The 23,268-nt window shown below is 35.9% G+C and overlaps 1 protein-coding gene and 1 long non-coding RNA gene across 3 annotated transcripts; one reads left to right on the forward strand and one right to left on the reverse strand.

Annotated features, from left to right (window-relative positions):
- Positions 1–203: 203 nt before the first annotated feature.
- Positions 204–8,543, reverse strand: LOC147537900 (SH3 domain-containing protein). Of its 2 annotated transcripts, none has more exons than XM_086639948.1 (10): positions 8,098–8,543; positions 7,390–7,512; positions 5,663–5,732; positions 5,373–5,518; positions 2,028–2,129; positions 1,707–1,904; positions 1,573–1,635; positions 1,401–1,490; positions 1,243–1,317; positions 204–496 (listed from the first exon to the last, which is right to left on the reverse strand). In XM_086639948.1, the coding sequence occupies exons 1-10, from the start codon at positions 8,155–8,157 to the stop codon at positions 377–379; spliced, it is 1,047 nt and encodes a 348-aa protein (XP_086496074.1). In that variant the 5' UTR covers positions 8,158–8,543; the 3' UTR covers positions 204–376. The 2 variants fall into 2 exon arrangements, with proteins under 2 accessions (XP_086496074.1, XP_086496075.1); XM_086639949.1 differs by having other exon boundaries at positions 5,373–5,522; positions 8,098–8,536.
- Positions 8,544–19,177: 10,634 nt separating this feature from the next.
- Positions 19,178–21,344, forward strand: LOC147537901 (uncharacterized). The gene is made up of 3 exons (XR_015226046.1): positions 19,178–19,243; positions 19,770–20,862; positions 21,030–21,344. It is a non-coding gene; the product is annotated as an uncharacterized LOC147537901 (long non-coding RNA).
- The last annotated feature ends 1,924 nt before the right edge of the window (positions 21,345–23,268 follow it).

Raw genomic sequence — 23,268 nt, forward strand, 5'->3', positions numbered from 1 at the left:
GCTTTATGCCATTTATCATCTCAGCCTTTTGCCTACACTCTATACTTCCATGCAGTTCAACTGAATGTTTATAGTGTTTAATTTCCAACCAAACAAACCATAGGAGTGTAGAAACGAATAGTTAGGGACAAAGGCATCCAATAAAGCTATTTTGAGAACTAGGCTTTTGCTCAACGCCTTATTGCAACTCTCTCTAGCAGTTATAAAACAAAAAAACGGTAACGTTTAAACCCATTGAAGAGAAACACGAGCGCTGTTTACAATTTCAGATCTAACAAAACATGATTTGTACAGCACACACAATAAACTGTAAAATAATGTTTGCATGTCGAACGCACAAATACTATTACAAATACAACTTAATACAGATGCAGAACTAGAAAACTTCACTACTTACATTCAAGTTGGGGACTCTCTGCCGCTTTTCCACGTAAGCTGAAGGAAACCACCCCGCTTTACCCTTGCATTCTCCTTCTGACCATCCGGAGGGCGCCACCTGAGTCAATATGCAAGGGGGGCTTGGTAAGCATGTTAAACACGTTAACCAGAACTTAAAACTCCATCTTCGTAAATATGATCGTACTACCACTTAGGCCTTTATATGGATATTCGGAAATCCTCAAGTTTATCCAATCCATATTTGGTTAATAGAAAAGTAGTTGTAGTTCAGTATTTGGGTATCATAGAATTCATGTATTGTTTTCGGGTGTAGTCCTTGTCAGACTTAGATTTGGATACGACAATATCCAGGCAACAGTTAGTAGATATAAAGAGCATTAATTAGAAATTTGGAATCATTCATTGATCAAAACTATTATGTTTGCTTTTGCAAGTCATGACTATATATCCTGCTGATGTATTCTAGTTGTATTTCATATTTAATTTCATTGCTTATTTAGTAACTTGAGCGCCAATTGATGAACTAGAAGATCATCTACAAGTAGCAAGCCTCCCTACTTGCTTACACACACGAGTTTACATAACAAAACTAGGGCAAGCTCCGGCAACACCATCCCTTTGATACCTCCAGTTTACCATGCTCATGTCAACCATTCCGTTGGCAAATTAAGAAAGTTTCGTATCATGGAATGTGATGACACCTCCTTGACAATGATACCATGGAAACAAGCAAGATAATGGCTATGATATTGTAGGTCGAGCATCATACAGATTAGTAAATACAGAGAGCATTAGCAACAGCATGGCCAAACTCCAAGAGGAGTTTATACTAAGATAAAGTACCTTCCGAACAACGACATAGTCACCCACTGACAAGCTCAGTTCCTTCTCAGAAGCAGCATAGAAAGCATGAATTGCCTAGAACATGTAAAAAGTAAAGTTTATCTCACTAACACCCAAAAGAAACTCCCATTTCTCAAATTAGGAATTCAGGAACTTACTTCAGCTAGGTAGTACTTTCCCTTCTCGGAGCAGGTCTTCGATGGAACTACAGGAGGAGCAGATTCTTTTCGTTGCTTTTCCGACACCATCTAACAGTAACTTACAGAAAAAATTAATATGCTTGACAATAACGAACGTATTTATTAATGGAAAATTTGACAGGCAAGTCACCTCAGATTCGACATCAATGAAAATTGCAGCCACCCTTTCATGGTAAGTCCTTTCCTCCTCAACCTTCAAGAGATTGAGACAAGGTTAATCTTCTGATATAAAGTCTCCAATGTAAATATTTACCTAACACATACCATTGATACAAGCCTTTGGAATGTAAGCTTTTGCTGTTGTGCTTCAACTGCAGCTAATGCTGCCGTTGCTTCCTTCCCCAGAATTGCAAGGTTTGCGTTGAGTTCTTGAAGTCTAGATTCAGCTGCATGCAGCTTCACAGCGTTGTCAGCAGTTGGAAGTTCCCTTGATCGTGCTTGCCTTCTAGTAATCTCTAGAGCCTTTTTGCCGTTGTGCGGTCAGTTCAAATATTAATAATTTGATAAGGATACGAATGTGACAAGATCTAAGGTTCTAAAGTAAAATACAACATTTGTGGGCAATCCAAGTAACTTCTCGCATACCTGGGTCTCTGCTTCTTGTCTCATTCGGCTATAGCGTTGAGCAAGATGGCGGGCATCTTCCAGAGGAGCACCAACAACCATTGCTCTTAAAGGTTCTAGAACCTAGAAAAGTGGACGAACAGAAAAAATGTTAAGCATGTAAGCTAATAGGCTAAAAGCAATTTTTATCGAGAACAAAATAAAGAAAATTTCAATGACACAACAAATAATGTTTTGGACCAATTGCAATACGTTAAGGGTTTAATAAATATCAATTACCTATTCAACAAAAATATCAACTACATTGTACAAGTCCAAATACAAATTAAATTCCATGTCGAAAGGATGGGTAATTAGAAATAACCTACAAAAATAAAGCATCTGAAAAAGGAGTCCCAATAAATAAATAGCAGTAAAAAATAGAATCAGCAAGAATATAGGTTGGCCCACAGACTCAAACCCGACATCAAGGGGTTAAGGAATGAAATCTTACTTATGAACCAAAACCTAACCAACCAAACAGAAAGCAAAATATTGGATTCCGATACATATAATTCTCCTGTAATTAGCAAAATGGAATTGAATTGCTCAAGCAGCAGTGAGTAGTGATATATAATAACAAATACGAATTATCTAACAGGATCGTTGATGATAATATGTCCTAGCTACTCTATTCCCTAAGATTGGTATCAAGGAGAGAAACTGATGTAAATCGCGTCTATAATAGGGTGCTCTAACAGCAATCGACACATGTTTCTCATTAAACAGAAATTTCTCTTTCATTAGTTTTTATTTTGCTTAGGGTTTCCATTATATTTAGTTGCTATTCTTCAGAATTTCTATTTATACTAGCTTGAGTTATTCTTCGTTCTTCATTAAGTTCTCAGCAATGTATCAAGATTATGAAACAAGTTTAATTTAGCTTGAGTTTTTGAGTTGTTATTTCTTTCCAGAAAGAAAAACTGTATTTTATCTGGAACTTTCTACAAAGTATTGATCAATAAAGAGTTCTGTTTAGTTGTTCTCTTGACTTAATTTGAATGACTTTAGGAATTCGTTAGTTTCAACGATAGTAAACCGCCGTTGAAGCTTCCACCAACGAGTTTACCTCACAAACAGAGCGAGACTTGCTAAATCTAAAATAGCCACAGACAACGTTCTCGTGTATAAAATCCTAATTTTGACGATTTGATACTCAAATGCATAAATAACTAGGGGTATCATATTTTGGACCTTGTCCGGGACATCATGAATCAAGGAAGAGGGAAAGGGAATGTAGAACTGGGACAAGTAACATCCCCGATTTGGCCATAGTTACGCATGGACTGCATCATTTTATCAATATCAGAGAGAAAAAGAAGATGCACCTTTTTAATATTCCCTTATGTGTAGTATACAGTACTTGTATCATATACTTGCAGTCACTTCTACGGTCATTAAATGGGACTCAGATTTAACTGCACAGGGTCGTCATGGGACCGTGACATATTACTCTAGGTTAATGGAATTTCTGTATAATGTAACAAATTTATAATGGTTATCCCAATGTAGCCTTACACGTAAGAAAAAGGACCAAATAACTAAGAAAATAAAATGTGTACGGTGGTACCCTTGTTCTGGGATCTTTGAGTTGCTACATCTAATGCTTCACACCTGCCTATGTTACTCAAAATGCTTAGCAATATTCTCTAAGATCTCTAAAGTTACCACAAATCAGTGTTATCTAAAACGCAAACCCTTTGCGTACCTGGTCCGAGTAATGGTGCACAATACACTTCCTTGTCCATTATGCAATATACTAGGAGTTGTTACATTTTACGCTACTTTGGTCAGGGTATGTCATGAAGTCTTTAGTACAAACTACATATTTTTTAGTGATGGAATATTCTCTAAGAAAGCATGTATCTTCTGGTTGTGCATATTCGCTTTCATGATAAAGCCTTCAATATATTACTAACAAAAACAAAAATAATAAGGCCAAACCAATTTCGGATAAGATAATCTTATAAAGCAGGGCGGAGTTATGCCCAACAGGTGTATCTTAAGCAAGACGAGTGAGGAATCTAAAAATCTCTTTGTTCATTGCCAATAGTTTGGAATTGTTGTGGCGATGAGCACACCAAAAAACGCAAATTATCTTTTCTATACATGAGGTACGGTATATGTGCACAAGGATAAGAAGAATCTATGGAAGTGAATACCACATGCGGTGATTTTAAGCAAGACAGTAGCAACCTTCAAAGGGACAAAGGTTCAGCTTGATAACTTCAAAATGAATATATTAAGCAAGGTTTATAAACCTGTGAGCAAAAAGAAAACTTTGGACAATATTAATATCGTATAGAGATTACGTTTTGCTTCGGGAGGCTATTTGTACTAGGATGTAATCATTTAATCATACAGTTGGGGCACCCGGATTGCATGATTACACGAGAATCGTTCACTGGGGCTCGTGTTGGTTTCATAAATTATTTTTCCAACAATTTCGTTAAAGACCAGGACAAAGTTCAAATCTTTTCGTGTTCCCTAATTTCCTACTCAAGTTAAAAGAAATATGCTCCCCTTTTGGTCTGGTTATGAGAAGAATAGTCATGAACCCCAATTCTTCCACGGCAATCAGGCTAGATCTTAATAACTCATTGCACAAGTACCGATCAAGTTAATTAGGGAGTTTATGTGCTGCCAAGAGTAGACTCAACCACTTGAAATTTGTATGTAGTTGGAAACTGAGACATCCTAAAAAACCTTTCTATGGCAAGACATCACAGTCCTGAGTAATGACTATATCGATCATTACACAGAGAATTATGAAGCAGGTATTACTTATTATATTTTTATCCCACTAAAATAGTGATGGAAAAAAGTAAGTAGGATATCAACCATTTGATATTTTAAGTTCCCTGGAAATTAGGTTTTCTCTGATAATGGTAACATATTGTCCAAGTTGGGAATTCACGTACTTCAGAGCAACATGATGAGCATTGCTGCTTTACGCAAAGGTTGTTCTTCATTTGTGATTTTGACGTAGGACGTGTACATGAGCAAATACTGAAGTTTACACATGTATTTCGAATCTTCAAACGAAAATCGATACGAGTTTTCAACTAAATCAAACAATTTTTTAAGATAATTCTGATTTGATCTTCAGGTCTCTATAATTCTTGGAAAAACTAACTCTCCAGATAAAACCTAAGCCCTTAATTAAAAGAATACGAGTTTCCATAGTCTAATGGGCTTCTAATTCTTTGTTTGACTTAACTAGGAAGTTAACCAAACAAATAGAGATAGAGATAGAGGAAGTTAACCATATTGTAACCTTATTTTTATTTCCTTATCAGATGAACAAAGAAACATAAGGTTGCTCACCTGTGAGGATAGAACCCTATTTAAATCTTCATGCTCCTTCTCCACATGGGCAAGAGCATCGCCATATATAGATGCAGCCTTCCCTAAGATACTGTCATTTGGATTCTCAGTTCCATATTTGGAACAGTCCTCAGAGAGCTTGGTTCCTGACTAATATAAAGATCAGAAAGGTGAAACTCAATGCAAAAGTATCTCCGTACTCCAAGCAGAAAATGATTCAGAGTTCAAATCAACTGCTTATACTGAATGAGATTGAACGCATAAACATGAACCAGATACAGATCCGTCACCTGTTTCAATTTGCTTACAGCCGATTGCTGCAAAAGTTTCAACTGCTCGAATGATGTCTTTCTGAAAATCCTAGAAAACAAAAGTACATGCATATATATCATATATAAGAGCAAATAACAAAAGAGAAAAGATAATACAGTTCCTCGAGGCGAACCCTGAGAAATTTAAATGGCACAGATTCAGGCTCAAATTTTATGTCCCAATAATAAAGTTCAACTAACAGGACCACTTCCATTGGAACAAAGTATATAGAAAAAGAATAATGATTTCACTCTACAGTCTACACTGCATCTACCTATCTAAGTTACGAAAAGACAAAGTGTAGCAAAATAGCATGAGAAGATGAATGATAGTAGTCATATAAGTAGTAATAATGTCGTGTTGGTGATGCTGATAGTGGAAGTGCTGCCTGTAATGGTGGAGTAGGTAGGTGGTATATTTGTGATGACGATGGTGCCATGACAGGCTGACAGTGTTTAACGAAATAAAGGTAGTATCATGAGGATTGTCGTTAATAATAAATCTAGATGTGGAGATAGTTAGCAAGTGGTGCTATGACATACTAATAATGAATTGATGTCATGTCGGTGATGGAATGGTGGGAAATATTAGGTTAAAAGGTGGTGATGGGTACGCAGAGGCAATAAAGCATAGATGCGATTAGGAGTTGGTGGAAGTTTGGGGAAACAGATTCTCATACTTAGCGTAATTTACCTATGTTAACAAACACATAGAGACATTGTCAGTAAGTCTAAAAATGAACGGAGCCATGCACTAACACTAGTCAAGAAGAACCAATGAGCACACTTGAGATTCTTCAGCTGTGCAAACTTTACTAATGAGTTTGATGCCTTGTTCTTCGACCGACTTGACCATTCCAATGTTCCATTACCTCTATTGAAAATATACAGCATCACACTCACTTGGTGCCAAATAAAACTTCGTCAGATCATCCAAACTAGTACAAAAGCACTAGGTTGAAGAGGTGCAGAAGAAAGGCTTAATTCATCTAACTCCTTGTGGTTATTAAACCACTTGGTACATTAACAGGATGGATCTTGGTCTACATTCATTTACAACTATGGCATCGACAGTCTTGATCATACATATTCATGAAGATGATTAGTTATGATTAATGAAGATGATTAGTTATGATTAATGAAGATGATTGTTGACGTCCAACTTATTTTGTACCTCTTCATTCTTTTATCAAACATATATGCAACGTTCTCCATTTCCTTTTCTTTCACATGAATACCACGTATTTAATCAAAATCTATAATCAACAATTTTCCCTCATTTTGTTGTTGAAACAGACTTGTCTTGACCTAAATTTGTAATCTAAACAACCTAGACAGCCAAATGTCCATCCTTTTTTATTTGGTATTGATCCCTACACTAGTGATTGTTGTTTAGTAACGTAAGGGCCTAGGGGCACTATTGTAGGACTGTAATAGCACAGAATCGTGTATAAAATCCTACTGAAATACTACATGTTTATGCATACAACACGACATTGTTTTAATACTAGTTGTTTATGTTAATGTGTTAATTGATCTCGGATGTGCATAACATGACATTTAAACAGTCCTACATCATTTCTGAAAGAATGCCCAAGTTCCTGAGCACTTGAGCAGCATATGAAAGAAAATATGTTAATATAGAGTGTGCGCATTAAACTTGATACAACAATTTACAAATATAGAAAAAGTTAAACAATCTATACCTTGCCTGCACGAGTAGACCTATAAAGTTTCTCCAGATATTGATGTCTCTGCAACTCAACCTCATCTATAACCATCACATCGGAACTTTCATAACCAGTCCCACCAAACTGCTTTTTTACAGCCTGAAATTCAGATGAGTTAATTTGAATAATTCATCATAAGAGGGAAAATGGACATTTCAAAATGACATCGAATCTACTTTATTAAAACTTAAAAATGTGAATCTGAAACTCAGCAAGAGATTTAGAAGATCTACCTCATACAGATAGAAAAGCATAAGAGCAATTAGCTTATTACTCGATTCAGTTTTCATATTTTACTGAAATTAAATCTTCAAGAAAACACTGAATTATTTGGATAATTAGATTAGATCACTCTAGTCAACTGGCGGATTCTAGAAGACTAAGCAGATTTTTATCCTCAAAAGTCAAATCAACCAAAATTGAACCTAAATAAATTCATCATTATAAAATATCCCCTTAATTATACGACCAAATAGGCATCTATGGCAATGCTACTCAATTATGGTATCCAATTAGTTAAGAACCACAATGAACTCTAAGTAAACGAATTTCGAACAATTAGCTCAACTATGAAATTGCAAAAAAAAGAAAAAGAAATAGTTCATTTTGTGTTCTGGGTTCAAGTAATAGGGTTTGATCTGTAAATTTTTTAAAAAGAGATTGAATAAGGGAAAGAGAGAATACCTGCTGCTGTTTTGCAACTTGGTCTCTGATCTTGCTCGCTTGTTTCCTTAAAACGTCCATTGATGATAATGTCTAGATTTCAACTTTGAGTTCGTTTAATTCTCTCTTACCCTCAGGGATGAAACAAGGGAACCGAATAAAGCCAGATCTAATCTACTTGAAGAAACAGATGAAACCAAAAGATCTACTTAATGAAAACAATGAAAGACCAGTCTGCTTAAGAAGAAGTTGCTGGAAGTTCATCCGTCTATGCTTCAAAACGACCACCCTGTTTTTCTAGAGCTTGGACATGTAGGATATTAATGGGTTAAATTCCCAAATAAGCCCATTTCATGACCAACTCATTCAATTTCCATTTGGGGTTTTTTTTTCGAGTTATCTTCAATTTTTTCATCCAAGCGCTCTATTTTTCCTACCTTGCCCTTCCATTCTTCGACACATTTGGTAGCATTGTCACTTACCAAGCCTTATTTTTGGTGAGTCAAATATTGATCAAACTAGTCAAAAAGGCAACTGATTAATATTAATGATCCAAAAAATCGTTATCAGCTGATTACGGTTAATAAGTCAAGACCAAAAGCCCAACGAGTCAGCCCGTATCAAGTCAACAAGGAGGTTGAATTCGAAAGAGGTCTGCCACTCAAGTCAGAATTGGGGGGTCGGTATGATTGTCCTAGGCGCCTAAACCATGTACTGACTCAAATACAACCAGGTCTTCTGATGAGACATAAAAATGTCCCATCTGAATCTCTTAACCTGGGTTAGTTAGTCTATTTTGAGCAGTTACTCTGATGAATTACTTGTTTCTCTTGTCCAGGTGTCTTCTAAAGAGTTTAGTGCGAAAAATGAATAAAGTCGAGAGAAAGACACCCCTGAGGGTATTTTGGTCCTAATCTTAGAAAGTTTTATTTTTGGTAAGTTTTGAATTTTTGAGTACTTTGACTTGTTTCTCTGTTTTTGGTGTGTAGAACACTAAGGAGCTGAAGAGGAGGCGCAACAAGGAGGAGGACCTCAAAAGAAGAAATTTACAGTTTTTATTTTTTGTATTTATATTGGTGAGAGAGAGACTTAATTAGACTTTTTAGTACTTTCTTTTGTTTTAAGTTTTGACCCTAAATTGGAGGGCTTTTATAAATTGTAACCGAAACCAAAACGAAGCCTCGGGTTCGGACACTTGAGGAAATAGTGGCCCGGATCGTCTGTAAAGGTCGTCGCTCGTCTTGAACGGGAGGTAACTTCTCTTCATCACCCACAAATCCCCTGTCAGGGTCCTTGTGTGTGTTTTGTGTGCCTAATTGATTTGACGAACTATTTAGTTTAATCATCTTTAGTAAGGGCACAAACCCCATTACAATATAGGAGTCGGATTTCATCACGGATCTCTTGCCCATTTAGGAAACAAAGCTGCGAATCTCAAACCTCACTTAAACTAACATCTGCTTTAGACATCAGCCTCTAAGGTATCGAGCTCATAAGATCTTTGAAACGATTCAAGAACTCGATTTTTATTTGGGCATTCTTATAAGGGAAGTGTCACTCAATTCTTTAAAAGGTCGCCTCGATAAGAGGAAACATTACCGAAGGGAGGACGATTATCACAAAGTTCATCGTTGGTTGTCTCCAAGAATTGTTTGACCATAGTACTTTGACGGAGTAACCCTCATAAGAATCATAGTTCAAGCTTTGCTACGAAGTAGGAGCTGTCTAGACTTTTAAGTGAACTTGACCAACCTATCTGTCGTCTAAATTTTGTTTTAGGTTGCTTGGTTGAGTCAGCTTGATTGTGGTTGTTTTCCTTCTAGGATCTTCGCAGTGCTTCCTTGTTTTCCGATTTCAAAAAAAAAAATTTAAAGAGAGATGGATAGATCGTGGTCTCAACATAATGGCAGAAAGGAAGAGAGTTATTCAAATTTACCATGGTGGTACTTAGCAAATGGTCAAAATAGTGTTCGTCAACCTAGCTATAATTTGCATAATGATGATCGTTGGGATTATTGTCAACCTCAAGAAGGTTATGAGTCTCATTATAGATATTGTGATAGATCATCTTACATTCGTTAGAATGGAGAGTCTTATGTTCCACACGTGTCTCAACCTCAATGGGATAACAGTGGAACTGGTGACTCTACATCTTTGTTGCACCAAACTATGAGTATGCTAGCTAAGAGTAATGGAGTCTTATATGCCATGCGTGTCTCAACCTCAATGTGATAACGGTGGAACTGTTAACTCTTCATCTTTATTGCACGAACCTACTAGTATGCTAAGGAGGAGTAATGGAGAGTCTTATGCTCCACACGTGTCTCAACCTCAATGGGATAACGGTGAAACTGTTGACTCTCCATCTTTAGCATCACCTTCATTAGCCCAAACTGTTAGTGATCTTCAAAAGAGTACTTCTGAGTTTTGTCGGATTTTAGAAAAAAAGACTGAAAATATTTGCAGAACTATACAAGTAATGTTTTGTAGGACAACTAATGTTATAGAAGTGAATTACCATTTAAAATTATAATTTATGTTAAAAAAATTTAATAATTGATATAAATATAAAAAATTCTACTAAATATAAATATTCTTTTTATTCGAGAAAGCACCACAATTGAATCAATGACCGACAACCTTCCACCCACAGTCCCATTCTATCCGCCTTCTCACAAATGACCCGTCAAAATTCCTGGTTTCTCAAGAGTTGTCGAATAAATATCCCAGTTCAACCAAAATAAGTATTCCAATCCGAATGTTAAAAGTCACGAGCTATGCTCAGCGGTCTAACTCGTCCGATTCTTTGACTCGAAGATTTGGGTGCTACAATACTACCCCCCTTAATTGGAATTTCGTCCTCGAAATTCGAAGAGAGTAGAATTGAACCAACAATTCCCAATGTCAACATAGTCTGTCAGAAAACTCGAACCAAGAGAACAACCAGTTTCGATGCCAACCCAGACTTCTGTAAAATCTTAAGATTCCCTTATTTTTTTGGTACTACACCGAAATAGAATTTCCTTAACTATTCCATCACGACACTCTATAAAAGAAGAGAGTTCTCCCTAGCACTGAAGAGTCGTTTGTCGATGATCAACAGAACTCCCTTATCCCTTCTACCAATCTGAACCCAGAAGATCTACAACTCAAACTTACAAATAATGACGATCACAAGCTACCAAACAAAAACTCAAATGATACCATTCTGGCGAAAATAAAATCCACACTAAAATTCGAGCAATCTGACAATGTGATAGACATAGAAATGAACCCTCGATAAGTGACCTCTCTATCCCATTCGACACAGTCACTACAATGCAAAAGATCTGACCATATGCTAAGATGACTATTAAGCAACATTTTCTATTCTTCTGCCTAGTTCTATCTACCAACTCTGATCTTGAGAGAAACTATATCATTTCTGAAATTACAAACTCACTACAACTAACAAAAGTCAATCTGGCTAAATTCTATAGACAAACAAGATCCAACCCTTCATATCCCGAATTCTTCTGCAAAGCCTATAATATTATGAAATGAAAATGAGGTTAAACACTAATACGTGCAACCATAGAATAAGATAACATATATGTTTCCTCTTCTCCACATCCAATTCATACTCTGAAATAAATTCTAAAATATCAAACAACTGAACAATGAAGCCGAATTTTTATCTTATCACAAGACCCAAGAATATTATATAACAATGGTTATTCTCGATACGAAGAGATAACTAATGAAGGCCTCTATAGTCAATATATAAGAATAAGTTGTCGTTGATCCCACATCCCCAAAGAAAATACCATTCTCAATACTATAAGAAAATATTGTTGCCCATAGTATAAGAAAATAAAGAATAGGGGCATTTATAATATATACAAGTCAATGTTGGTGTTGACCCTATAATCTCATGAAAACATAGTTGTTGTCGATACGATGGTAAAATAAAGATGGAAGACCGCTATAATATCTATACAACTCATAGATAAACCAATAATCTGACAACCCTGAATAATTCTAACAACAAACAGTGTCCCTATCAATATAACCTCTAACATCAAAGCATCTCGCTGAACCAATATCATACACCGTCAATACATAACTTGAGAATACCATCCCATATATAGAACATCTAAAAGAAAATATGTGTCACATAACAACTTGACCATGAAAACTATCACTCTCACTGGTTATAACCCAATCATCTTTGGAAACCCCGACATAACTTACTTCTGTGCCACATTTATAAATCTGAACACCAACACATCTATAATTTCCAAGTGACTAACTACCATACTGTGAAGTAGTCTCTATCGATTAAGTTATGTGTCTGATGTCCCTGAATCTCATCAATAACAACTACAGTCGATAAAAAGATACGTGTCTCTATCATATAACCCTCTCTCAATTGGACCATACCTTATGTATAATGAAACTGAAATAATATAGGCTTGAAACAAATCGATCGAAGTCAACCTCAACTCTCTCTGAATGATCTGATCGAAGCTCATAAATGAAGGATTGTATACAACTATCCTGAGGTCCACCATACAGGGTCTGGCTCACTCATCTAGTGAATCCTTCGTGGGGTTGTGGTCGCACCATCACAGTCACAATATTCTTAAGTGGTTCAATTTGTACCTTCTTCATTACTCTATAGCATTTCTCATATTACCAATTCACCTAGGTTAATTACTCCTTGCAATGTCTTCATATGAGAATCACCTGCTAGAGTGACTTAGGCTTATAAAATTAAAAATTGTACCACTATTCCATCCATATCGAACAAATCGATCACACATATTCTGACTTTGCTGCCCCAAGCTATTGTCACTGGACGGATGGTCGTTACCACCATTTCTTGCTTCGGGTTCCCCGAGTCTTTGCAGATTTCCAAATTGTCCTTCTATGGAGATTAGCTTACTAGTTCACTATCCTTGTCCGAAATGAACCTATATATCCATGTTTATCTCGTAAATTTCTTAACATTTCCCGATTGTCGATCTTTGTAAGCTTGTATACAGCCAAAACCCAACTACACTCTCCTCAGACACTTTTGTCTTCGATACTTCCACACCATCAATACATCGCGCTGCCAAAAATTTTCTACTAAAACCTCTTATCAATCATTGACCGTCCTCTTATACCACCTTGCATAACAATCAAGGAAAAAAACAACCAACGTAATCCGTCCACCAAATATTCCCTTTGCGAGTAACTCGAAGTAAGTAACAATAATCACAAAAGTCCACCCACAACCAACTAATGAGATGAATTTAAACCTAGTATGAATGCAATGCATACCTTAAAAAAGCTTGATCCAGTATCATCACTATCTTCTGCAGGCAATGTGCTCGTAAAACAAATCATAATGTAAGTGACCAACCGTTAAAGGAACCTTACTCACATTATGATATCTGAGTGGTCCTTCACGCAGGCCTGACTCAGATGTGCTGAGCATATTTAAGTCCGCAAAGATAAAATAAAAAACTTAAAATCTCAAATAAGAACAAAAGAAAATAAAAAATATTATTATTTTTTCATATTTTATCTTAAAGTTTTTACGAATTTAACAAGCCTTGGTACTTTTAGTTACCTCACCCATTATTGCACAAAAGTGTGTTCTGATGCCAGTCGGCCCAATGCACGTACTCATGTTCTGATACCAACTGTGACGCCCCGTGTTCTGAATCACGGTTTTCCCGACAGTTTCTAAAAGAAACTCGGTCTAGTTCTCACTAAAACTAGTTTCAAATATAAACCCAAGCCAAAACTCTCTTCACAGGTTACAAATCAAGAATTAACGACGCGGAAAATCAAATATAGTTTAAACCTTTCAAAAATATGTTTGGAAAATGTGAAACCCAAAATAGTTTTCATAAAGATAAAAACAACTTGATTTCATGTATATAAACAATTCACAGAAGTGATTGAATTTGGACAGAGTGTCCTCTATAAATCGAACAAACAAACCTGAAAAACCTGTTTAACATTCATACATTTTTCATACACTCCAACATATCAATAGCATCAAATACAAAGTGACAGTGAGCATACTATTTAGATGTGTACAATCACCAACAAGTGAGAGAACGATCCTAACTATTCTAGATAGATGATGAAGGAGAAGCCCTTCGACCAAAGATGCAATGCGATCAATTTGTCAGATATGACAATTGATGAAGAAGATCATCAAGTTCAGGCGATTTAGGGGTCGTAGTGTTTAGCTAGAAACCAACTACGATCGTCGAATTAAGAAGTCAATCGCGGCCAACTTCGACCGGATCCTACATCGGGTTACACATAAGAATGTCTATTTGATCGGATGATATGATTAGCGGGATGAGACATATACTCATGGGAGAGTCCCATAAACATGTCTTAAAGGCCTAAAAGAAGTTTAGGCAAAGATAACACAAAAGGCCCGAAAGAAGGGATTTTTGGCCGGTGGCAAAAAGTGAAGTTTTTTGGCCCGACGGGGCCGGTCAGATCTGCCCTTTTGAGCATGGTTTGGATGGCCACATCTAGGGAAATAGGAAAATAAAGACTAGTTTCTATTTTCGACTATTTCTTTAATCTTATTCAAAAAGAACTTTTTGAGAAACCTAATTAGGGTGGGACTCTAACTAGGGTTCTATATAATGTCTCTTAGGGAATTGAATAAGGTGTGAAATTTCTCAAGAAGCTTGCTTACTCTACAACATCAAGTAGAGAGAGAAAGTGAGCTAATTCCCAAGCTATCTAACTAGTCATAAAGAAGAAAGAGTTCTTCTAATCAAACCACCATTGGTGTTCTTGCTAGCTACAAGGTGGGAGATCAAATTGATCATTCGGGTGTCTTGAGTAGAGGATCAACACTTGGAGCTCTTGGTCTTCATATTCGATTGGAAAGGTTCGAGGGAAAAACTAACGATTAAGGTAATCTCTAACTCTTAGTTAATTATTAGTTTATGCATGATGATCTTGGGACCATACTAGTGTTAGTCATGAGATGTCTGAGATTCCGCTTAGAACACTAGATGACACCACAACCCAATAGATGATACATATATAAGATCAATGTGTGATAAAGTCGTAAGTAAAAAATATAATACAAATCCTATCAAACTTACATAATGTGAGCCAACGAAGTAAACTATGTCACTCCAGGTCACCAACACCTGCAACTGAACAAAAACAAATAGGAATGAGTTAATTCGAAGGTCTACTCAGTAGGATACCTAGTCATTCTACCCGCACCATACACTTAACAGTTTCATATATCAGTAGTTATAGGCGATATGTATATACACAGAAATATCATTATGCACACGAAGCAAAGCAATATAGGAAGATAATTCTTCTAGCTTACCAAGATCACGACTGAATATGCCCTCAGTCGGGGTCACCTACTATTCGACTAGGAAGAACCGGTAGGCCTTTGTTAGTGCGTGGCTGGCGGTGCCTTATCGAGCGTTTGAGTACTATAGTGTACACATGGATCCACGTAATATCCCGTAAGAGCTTCCCTAACTCTCCTTTCGTCATTATCGCCCATCGGGCTGGCTTGTGATCTCAATACGCATCGAATGATAAATCACACCCAAACAATGATATGCTTAGAATATGTCATGACTTACCCAAACGACTATAAGAGTATCATCGCATAGCAGAGCCATATACCCACGGCGATATAATTATCTCGTCTTGAGGTGCGTCCTACCTCCGGCCAGGTCTGACTCTCCCTCGCAAGGTAATTCATTAACCATTCAAAGAATACCCAAACATATGCATGAACCTGTAATAATATTAAATGATCTGAGTGGCTCCCAAGGCTACAAGAGCAGAGCTCTCCTAACAAGTAACATCCACGAAAGGAGACGAGCGTTCTTATGTCTTAAGGTAGGATAAACCCTGTTTAAAGCCAGAATTTTACAAGTTTCCACTTTCAGGGAATAAGTATTTTCTTATTAAGAAAACTCGTGTAAACACCCTCTTTCAGTTTGGTGAAAACATTGTAAGTATCAACCACAAGTCATTTATAGAATTCAAACCACACACAACAGTGGCTTCACTGAATAAACAAACAAACAAGGCACTGGTCAGTCCCCTAATCACTCTCGGACTCCATTCTATGTAAACTAAAATGGTCATTACGAAACGGCTGACCACACGCACCGAGTGTAACCCTTAACATGAATTCATGCCTAATCCATAACAGAAAAATAAACAAGGGGGCCAACTAATGTCTGGCGTCAAACAATCATTACACGTAACACAAATCGAGCGATTCCGCCTCCATGTTATACACGCAGCTCAAGCGATTCCGCCACCATGTGTTTACAATTCATATAAAACGACCACGCAACTCAATCGATTCCGCCACCACGTGATTCTTTTTCAGAAAGAATAATTTGTTTTGTAAAGAGAACCATCCATAACATAGAGCACACCACATACATTCATATCATACCATATCATATCATAATTTGATTTAGAGAAAGATAAAAAGAAGATAATAACTGAATATATATATATATATATATATATATATATAGATATGTATATATATATAAAATGGTAAAACGGGGAACACCCATGATCCAAGTAAGATTCATAGGATCCTACCTTTTCTTGCGCCTCTAATGGTGCTCCTGATTAAGCTTCACCTCTCCTCAAGCTCCCTATAGTAGTACAGTAGTCTTACTGAAAGATAAAAGGACAAAACGGTGATTTGACATTGACATAACTGGTAAGAGTTCTCTTGCAAAGCAAGAAGGCATAAAATGAATGAAACTATACTAGGAATGCCCTATCCACACTATGCAGTTCACTGAGATGTTCCACCGAATACCTAAAATGCACACACCAACCAACCAATTTTTCATAAACTCTATTTTACATTCCAGCATGTCCATAAACTGACAAACCGTATAACAAATCCGATAATATGATTATATAACTCAAACTGTCCATTCATATGAAATATAACAAAGTTCGGGTAACCATCTCTATTCCCAAAACTAGTCCAAATATGAAATTCAACCAGTAAAATAGTTCGGCAGCAACCCATCTATATATAGGCACCCCAAAATAGTCCATAATATCCTAACACATGATTTTGAACATAAATCATTCGACGAAATTAAAAAATAACTACTTTAAATTATGAACCCAAAAAAAATTAGACACAATTGTATAGTTACAAAATAACTATCATAAATCTACCAAATACGGACGAAATAAAAAATTCCAAACCGCTAGATATGTAGAACGAGTCGAATAGGATTACCAAGAAGAAGTTTCATCGAATTCGGACCATGGTACATGAAGAAATTAACCGAAGAAATTCATAACTTATAACCCTTAAAATTCAATCGGTTTCTCTATTCATTGTCTCTCTCTATCGGCTCCTCTGTTCTTTGTTTTGGAAATGACATTGGAAAGAAGGAAAGTGGATTTAAATGAGGTGGGTGCATGCTAGGCAGCCTGTCCAATTGTGAGCTGGGTTGATTAAGAAATTGGGTTACTTTAAGTATTAGAATCTATTATATTAAAACAACTCAGTCAGTTATCCAGAAGATAAATCTGTCGGTCCATTTCTTTTGGCAGATTTCGTTTTAATTAGATCGAACGGTCCATACAAAATACACCTATGTAAATAGAATAAAAATATTAGGGCATTAAAGTCATTTTATACATCTCCCTACTATCTCTCTAACCTCCCCACGATTCTCAAACTCCCACGATTTTGAAACACCCTAACTTCTCCCGAAGATCTCTGTATCTCAATTTGAAGTCTATCCAAAATCTTAGTTTGATTTCTCAACATAAATCTTAGTTTGATTCTGAAACTAAAGGTTTGTTATAAATCTTCTTCTACTTCGATTTCTAATCAAAACCCTAGGAATCGAATTCGTTCTCATTTGGATTGGGTTTATACTTCGTCAGGAACAGTAAAGTGAAGGTTATAAATCTTCTCCTACTTCGATTTTGGATCAAAATCCTAGGACTCGAATTCGTTCTGATTTGGATTGGGATTATACTTTGCCAATAACAGCAAGTGAATGTTATAAATCTTCTTCTACTTCGATTTCTAATCAAAACGCAAAGTGAAGGTTTGGTAGTTTTACTTTCTTGCACAGTAGTAGACTGCTATTGTTTTCTTAATCTCTATTATACTTTTATACTTTTCTAATCAAAACCCAAAGTGAAGGTTTGTTACTTTTACTTTTATACTTTTAAGTTGAGTTAAATTTTTTTTTAAGTGTTGCGTAGGAGGTGCTCCAATTTGACGGTCTTTGAAGACTCTGAAATCTTCTTCTACTTCGATTTTGGATCAAAACCCTAGGACTCGAATTCGTTCGGATTTGGATTGGGTTTATACTTCGCCAAGAACAGCAAAGTGCAGGTTATAAATCTTCTTCTACTTCTATTTCTAATCAAAACCCAAAGTGAAGGTTTGTTAGTTTTACTTTCTTACACAGTAGTAGACTGCTATTGTTTTCTTAATCTCTATTATACTTTTATAGTTTTCTAATCAAAACCCAAAGTGAAGGTTTGTTACTTTTACTTTTATACTTTTAAGTTACGTTAAGATTTTTTTTAGTGTTGCGTAGGAGATGCTCCAATTTGACGCTCTTTGAAGACTCTGAAACCTTTCAATTCAACTAATGGGAATGTTCATATTGGAGGTAAGTTACGAATTTCAGTTTGATCTTCTGAATCTGATAGTAGTATTTATGTATTCATTATGTATGAGAGAAATCTTGCCTATAACTTTGATTCTTTTCAAAAGTTAATTGTATTCATAGGTTCAAAAGATAATAGTATTCATAGGATTAACTTTGATTCTTATCACTATTTTGATCTCCTGAATCTGATAGTAGTATTCATTATGTATGACAGAAATCTTGCCTAAGAGCTCTTTCAAGCTGGAGCAACCTCTCGGTTTTGTAAGAAGTTGGTGCTATAAATTTAGATTGTTGAATCTTTCTTCTCTTAAAATCTTTCTTCTCTTGAAATTTAGATGGTTTCTTTTTTACTTTGGACAAATAATTTGGATTATTAAGCTTTTTTGAACTGTTTACTTTTACAGGAAAACTAATTACATGTTTACTTTTGCAGGAAAACTAAATTACAACGTATACTTTTGCCTAATAGACAAACATTACTGCAGCTTGAGGTTAATGTTCTCTTTAATCCGGCTTTCCTGTAATATCTTTCAGGATGTCTCTAATTACTCCGACGCTGCCATGGTTAAAGGTTTTAACATGTTTGTATAAGTCTTTCAGGATGGCCTAACACGTCATTGGAGTTCATATAGACAGTTATAGTTTAATTACTCCGACGCTGCCATGGTTGAAGGTTTTAACATGTTTGTATAGGGCTTTCAGGACGGCCTAACACGTCATTAGAGTTCATATAGACAGTTATAGTGCTAATTTTATATCTCCTTCTGGATCTTCTTTTATTTGATTTTAATATTTATGTTTTTTTGAATTGTAGGGAGGTTCTTTCCTGGCCTTTTGAAGTTCCGTGGTCTACTTCATTTCATTTGATTTTGATCTTTTCATTTAGTGTAAGCAATTCTTCTTCATCTAGATATTTGGATTAAATTATTTTCCTTATTGTTAATGACTTCAATGTGCTTATATTCTTCTCATAGAATTGTAGTTGTTTCTATTCTTCATAAGTCTTTTGAATTACAGGAAAGTGTTTGTAACTTTGAAGAAATGCTTCTCACCAGATGGAGGTGGAAAACCTAAAAGGCTATAAATCTATTATGTTAACAGAGGTTTCAGTTGTAGTAGGTAATAATTTTACTTATCTCTTTTATTTCTTTTTGTTCTTTTGGTTTTAGAATCAGTTTTACTGAAAGCCCTAAATACGAATTTCAGTTTCATCTTCTGAATCTGATAGTAGGTATTTTTTTTCTTTTGGTTTTAGAATAGTATTAATAGGATTAACTTTGATTCTTCAAAATTGCAGAGAGAAATCGTAACCGAAAGGCTATAAATCTCTTAGGTTAACTGACCAACTGCAGTAGGTTAATTTTGAATAGTATGTTGTCTACTTAATCCTTCTCTCCCTCAAGTCTGTCTTTTTTTTATTTGTTTTTAGAATCAGTTTTTACTGAAAGCCCTAATTCGTATTTCAGATTTGGGTTTTCTGTTCGTCTTTTGATTCCTGAAAATTGCAGAGAGAAATCGTAACCGAAAGGTTCTTCTTCATGGCTTAGAGCTCTTTCAAGATGGAACACCCTCTTGGTTAGTTATTCCTTCCCTCCAAACCTATGTCTTTTGAAATCTGTTATCTTTTAATTCTTTGAAATTTGTTATCTTTTGATTCTTCATGGCTAAGATCTCTTTCAAGCTAGAGTACCCTCGGCTTTGTAAGAAGTTGGTGCTATAAATTTAGATTATTGATATCTTTGTCTTTGACTTATCTCCTATGTATTCTTTTCTTGAAATTCTTTTAAGAAATGCTCACAAACTGTTTGAGAAAATGTCTCACTGAAATCTTTTAACCTGAGTTTTACACGAATCGTCACGGGAAATTATTTGTCCGTTGTAGTTAGGGCCTAGGTTGAATTTCAGTATATAAGGATGGTTTCTAACTTGATTCTGATATACAGATGCAATGTAGTCTTGCTGTAGAAGTGTTTGAAAAAATGTCTGCATCAAATTTCTTATCTAATTAACCTTCTTATTTTCGTTTTATTCGTAAGTGTTCGCTAAATTAATTCATATATAAGGCCATCCATGCTCTTCCTGTCAAGGTGTTCGAAGAAATGGAACTCAGGTTGGCGTATCTCCTCTTTATCTCACTTACCATTTTGGTTTATTTGTATATTTTGAGAGTTGTCGTTGTTGTCCCAATAATGCGGGCATATATCGGGGTCGGACTGTGTATATTTTTAGTCTACTTTTTTTTACTGAATTTATTGTCCTGTAATCTTGATGTTTGAGTTGTTGTCCGTATCCGATTGTGTATGAATTTCTAATAGTGAAGGTGTTCTAATCTCTCTGAGTTGTGTATGGATTTCTAATAGTTACTCCAACCTGCTATGTTATTCTTTACTTTGAAATTTGAAGATTTGAGTAAGAATTCATCATTTGGTTCCTCTTTCATTTAACGAATTTTTTTTATCTTAATGTAGTTTGCAAAGTTGCTTGGTATATGCCTTCAGTAAGTGCTAAAAGAGCCGGGACATACAAAGAGCCAGAGAGGTGTTTATAAAGAGAGAATCAGAAGAGGGAGTTGCGGAAATATGTTGGTTGTGTAACGGCCAAAGGGAAGGGAGCTGCCATACTTTACTAAAAATGATTTCTCCACGGTCGAACATAGAGAGAGATTCAGACGACCATCTCCACGGTCGTTCAAACAAGCAGTAGTTCGAGAGAGAGAGATAATCTAATTCGGGGAATTCATAAGAGTTTAGAGAGAGAGAGTAGGGAGAAAAAAAAGTTAAGAGGTGAATAAGAAGGAAGAAGAAGAATCACGATTTCTGGTCCAGGGGCGGACCCACGTAGGGGCTTGTGGGGTCACGTGCCCCCCCCCCCCCCCCCCCCCCCCCCCCCCCCCCCCCCCCCCCACAGGCCCCAAACTTATTCCAAATAGGCCTTTAAATAGCACATAAAAAGAATAAGTAATTTGGTATAACCACTATAAATAACTACGTAAGTTTGGCACAATAAGGTTGTGCGCGTCACAGGTTGGGAGTTCGACTCCCACCTCCTGCCAATTGTTTAGGTTTTTATTCATAATTTTATGTCCCTTTTTTTCAAATCAGTTCTTTTTGGAGTCTTCACTTTATAAATTCATTGTTGACTTTGGTTAACTTGGTTAGTGTCATTTTTCTCCATAATTTACATTTTCTTTTTTGTTTCATTTTCATATATATATATATATATATATTTGATTCTCTTTGTAATTTGATAATGACTTCCATGTAACTTTGTTGGACTCATTTTTCTCTATATTATTATTTTTCTTCTTTATTTCAATTTTCTTATATATATGTATACATTATACTTCTTATTATTTTTTCTTAAACTCAGGCTACAATCTCTTTCATTAACTCCTTCAAGAATGTAAAATGTGGTGAACATGTTTCAAGACATAAGTATTTCATCAAAAAAAATGTTTCAAGACATAAAACACTCTCTTTCTTGTGAAATAAGATTTACACTACTATTTTTTTTACAAGTCGAATGTATATGAGGTTGAATATTTATATTGAGAATATAGTCAATGCAACTCACAAAGAAGTTAAGGAGTTGGTTCGGAGGTATATAACTAATAGAATAAAAATAGCACTCGCGTGGACTTCACCTCAAAATTTTGAACAATTTAAAGCTTTTTATTCTAACAAATGGTGCCCCCACAAAGAAAAATTTCTGGGTCCGCCACTGGTTCCGGCCTTCATGTCCTGATATGTAAATGAAATGGAGAAGATTTTATAAAAAAAAAATGGAGAAGAAGAAGAGGATTTATGGATGTTTAATTTGTCTGTGATGGTGAAAGAGGCCCTAATGGTTGACGGATCCAAATATGAATTCAATTTAAAACTGTTCCATTTCTTTCTATCCATGTTCAAAGAAATCTAGGGTTTTTGGAAAGAATTTGGTCTGGTCTGATCAGGTGGTGATGATGAATTTGATGTCATTAATTTCTAAGATTTCTTTTGTATAGATTTCTAAGGTTTATTTGTTTAGATTTTTAGGGTTTGTTTGATAGATTTGATGATGAACAGGATGTTGATGTGTTTGATGATGATCGCTGATGATGAAAACAAATTATTAAGGTCGCCGGCCGGAGATTATCGGTCGTCGACGACTTAACGACGTTAGTAGGTCAAACGTTGACTGAGAGATTGCCTCCTATACACATTACTTTTAATCATTGTAGGAATTGTCATTAGCAAGCTTGCCTTTAACAACTTTGGGCATTGCCTATAAAATCTCCCTTCAAACTTTCTTTGAAATATTAAGGCCAGCGCTTTGGGGAAAGCTAAATAGTTTCCGGGGTGTGAAGACTTGGTCAAAAATTGGTCAATTTTGTTTGACAATTTTATTTTGGGGGAAAGCAAAATACTTCTCCACCTCAGCTCTCTCTCTCTCCACCTCACCTCACCTCTCTCCACCTCACCTCTATCTTCTCCGATTAGGTCGCCGGCCGGAAAATTTTCCGGCCGGCGACCATTAA

The sequence above is a fragment of the Eschscholzia californica genome, unplaced genomic scaffold (genome assembly GCF_041429995.1).
Source record: "Eschscholzia californica isolate CP2 unplaced genomic scaffold, dmEscCali1.0.p SCAF_5, whole genome shotgun sequence".
In the NCBI taxonomy this organism is placed as follows: domain Eukaryota; kingdom Viridiplantae; phylum Streptophyta; class Magnoliopsida; order Ranunculales; family Papaveraceae; genus Eschscholzia; species Eschscholzia californica.

Coding starts and splice junctions, on each gene's coding strand:
- LOC147537900 (XM_086639948.1), bottom strand. CDS start 8,157: ATGGACGTTTTAAGGAAACAAGCGAGCAAGATCAGAGACCAAGTTGCA. Junction 5,519..5,662: donor CTGTAAGCAAATTGAAACAG/GTGACGGATCTG, acceptor TATATTAGTCAG/GAACCAAGCTCTCTGAGGAC. Junction 497..1,242: donor ACTATGTCGTTGTTCGGAAG/GTACTTTATCTT, acceptor ATATTGACTCAG/GTGGCGCCCTCCGGATGGTC.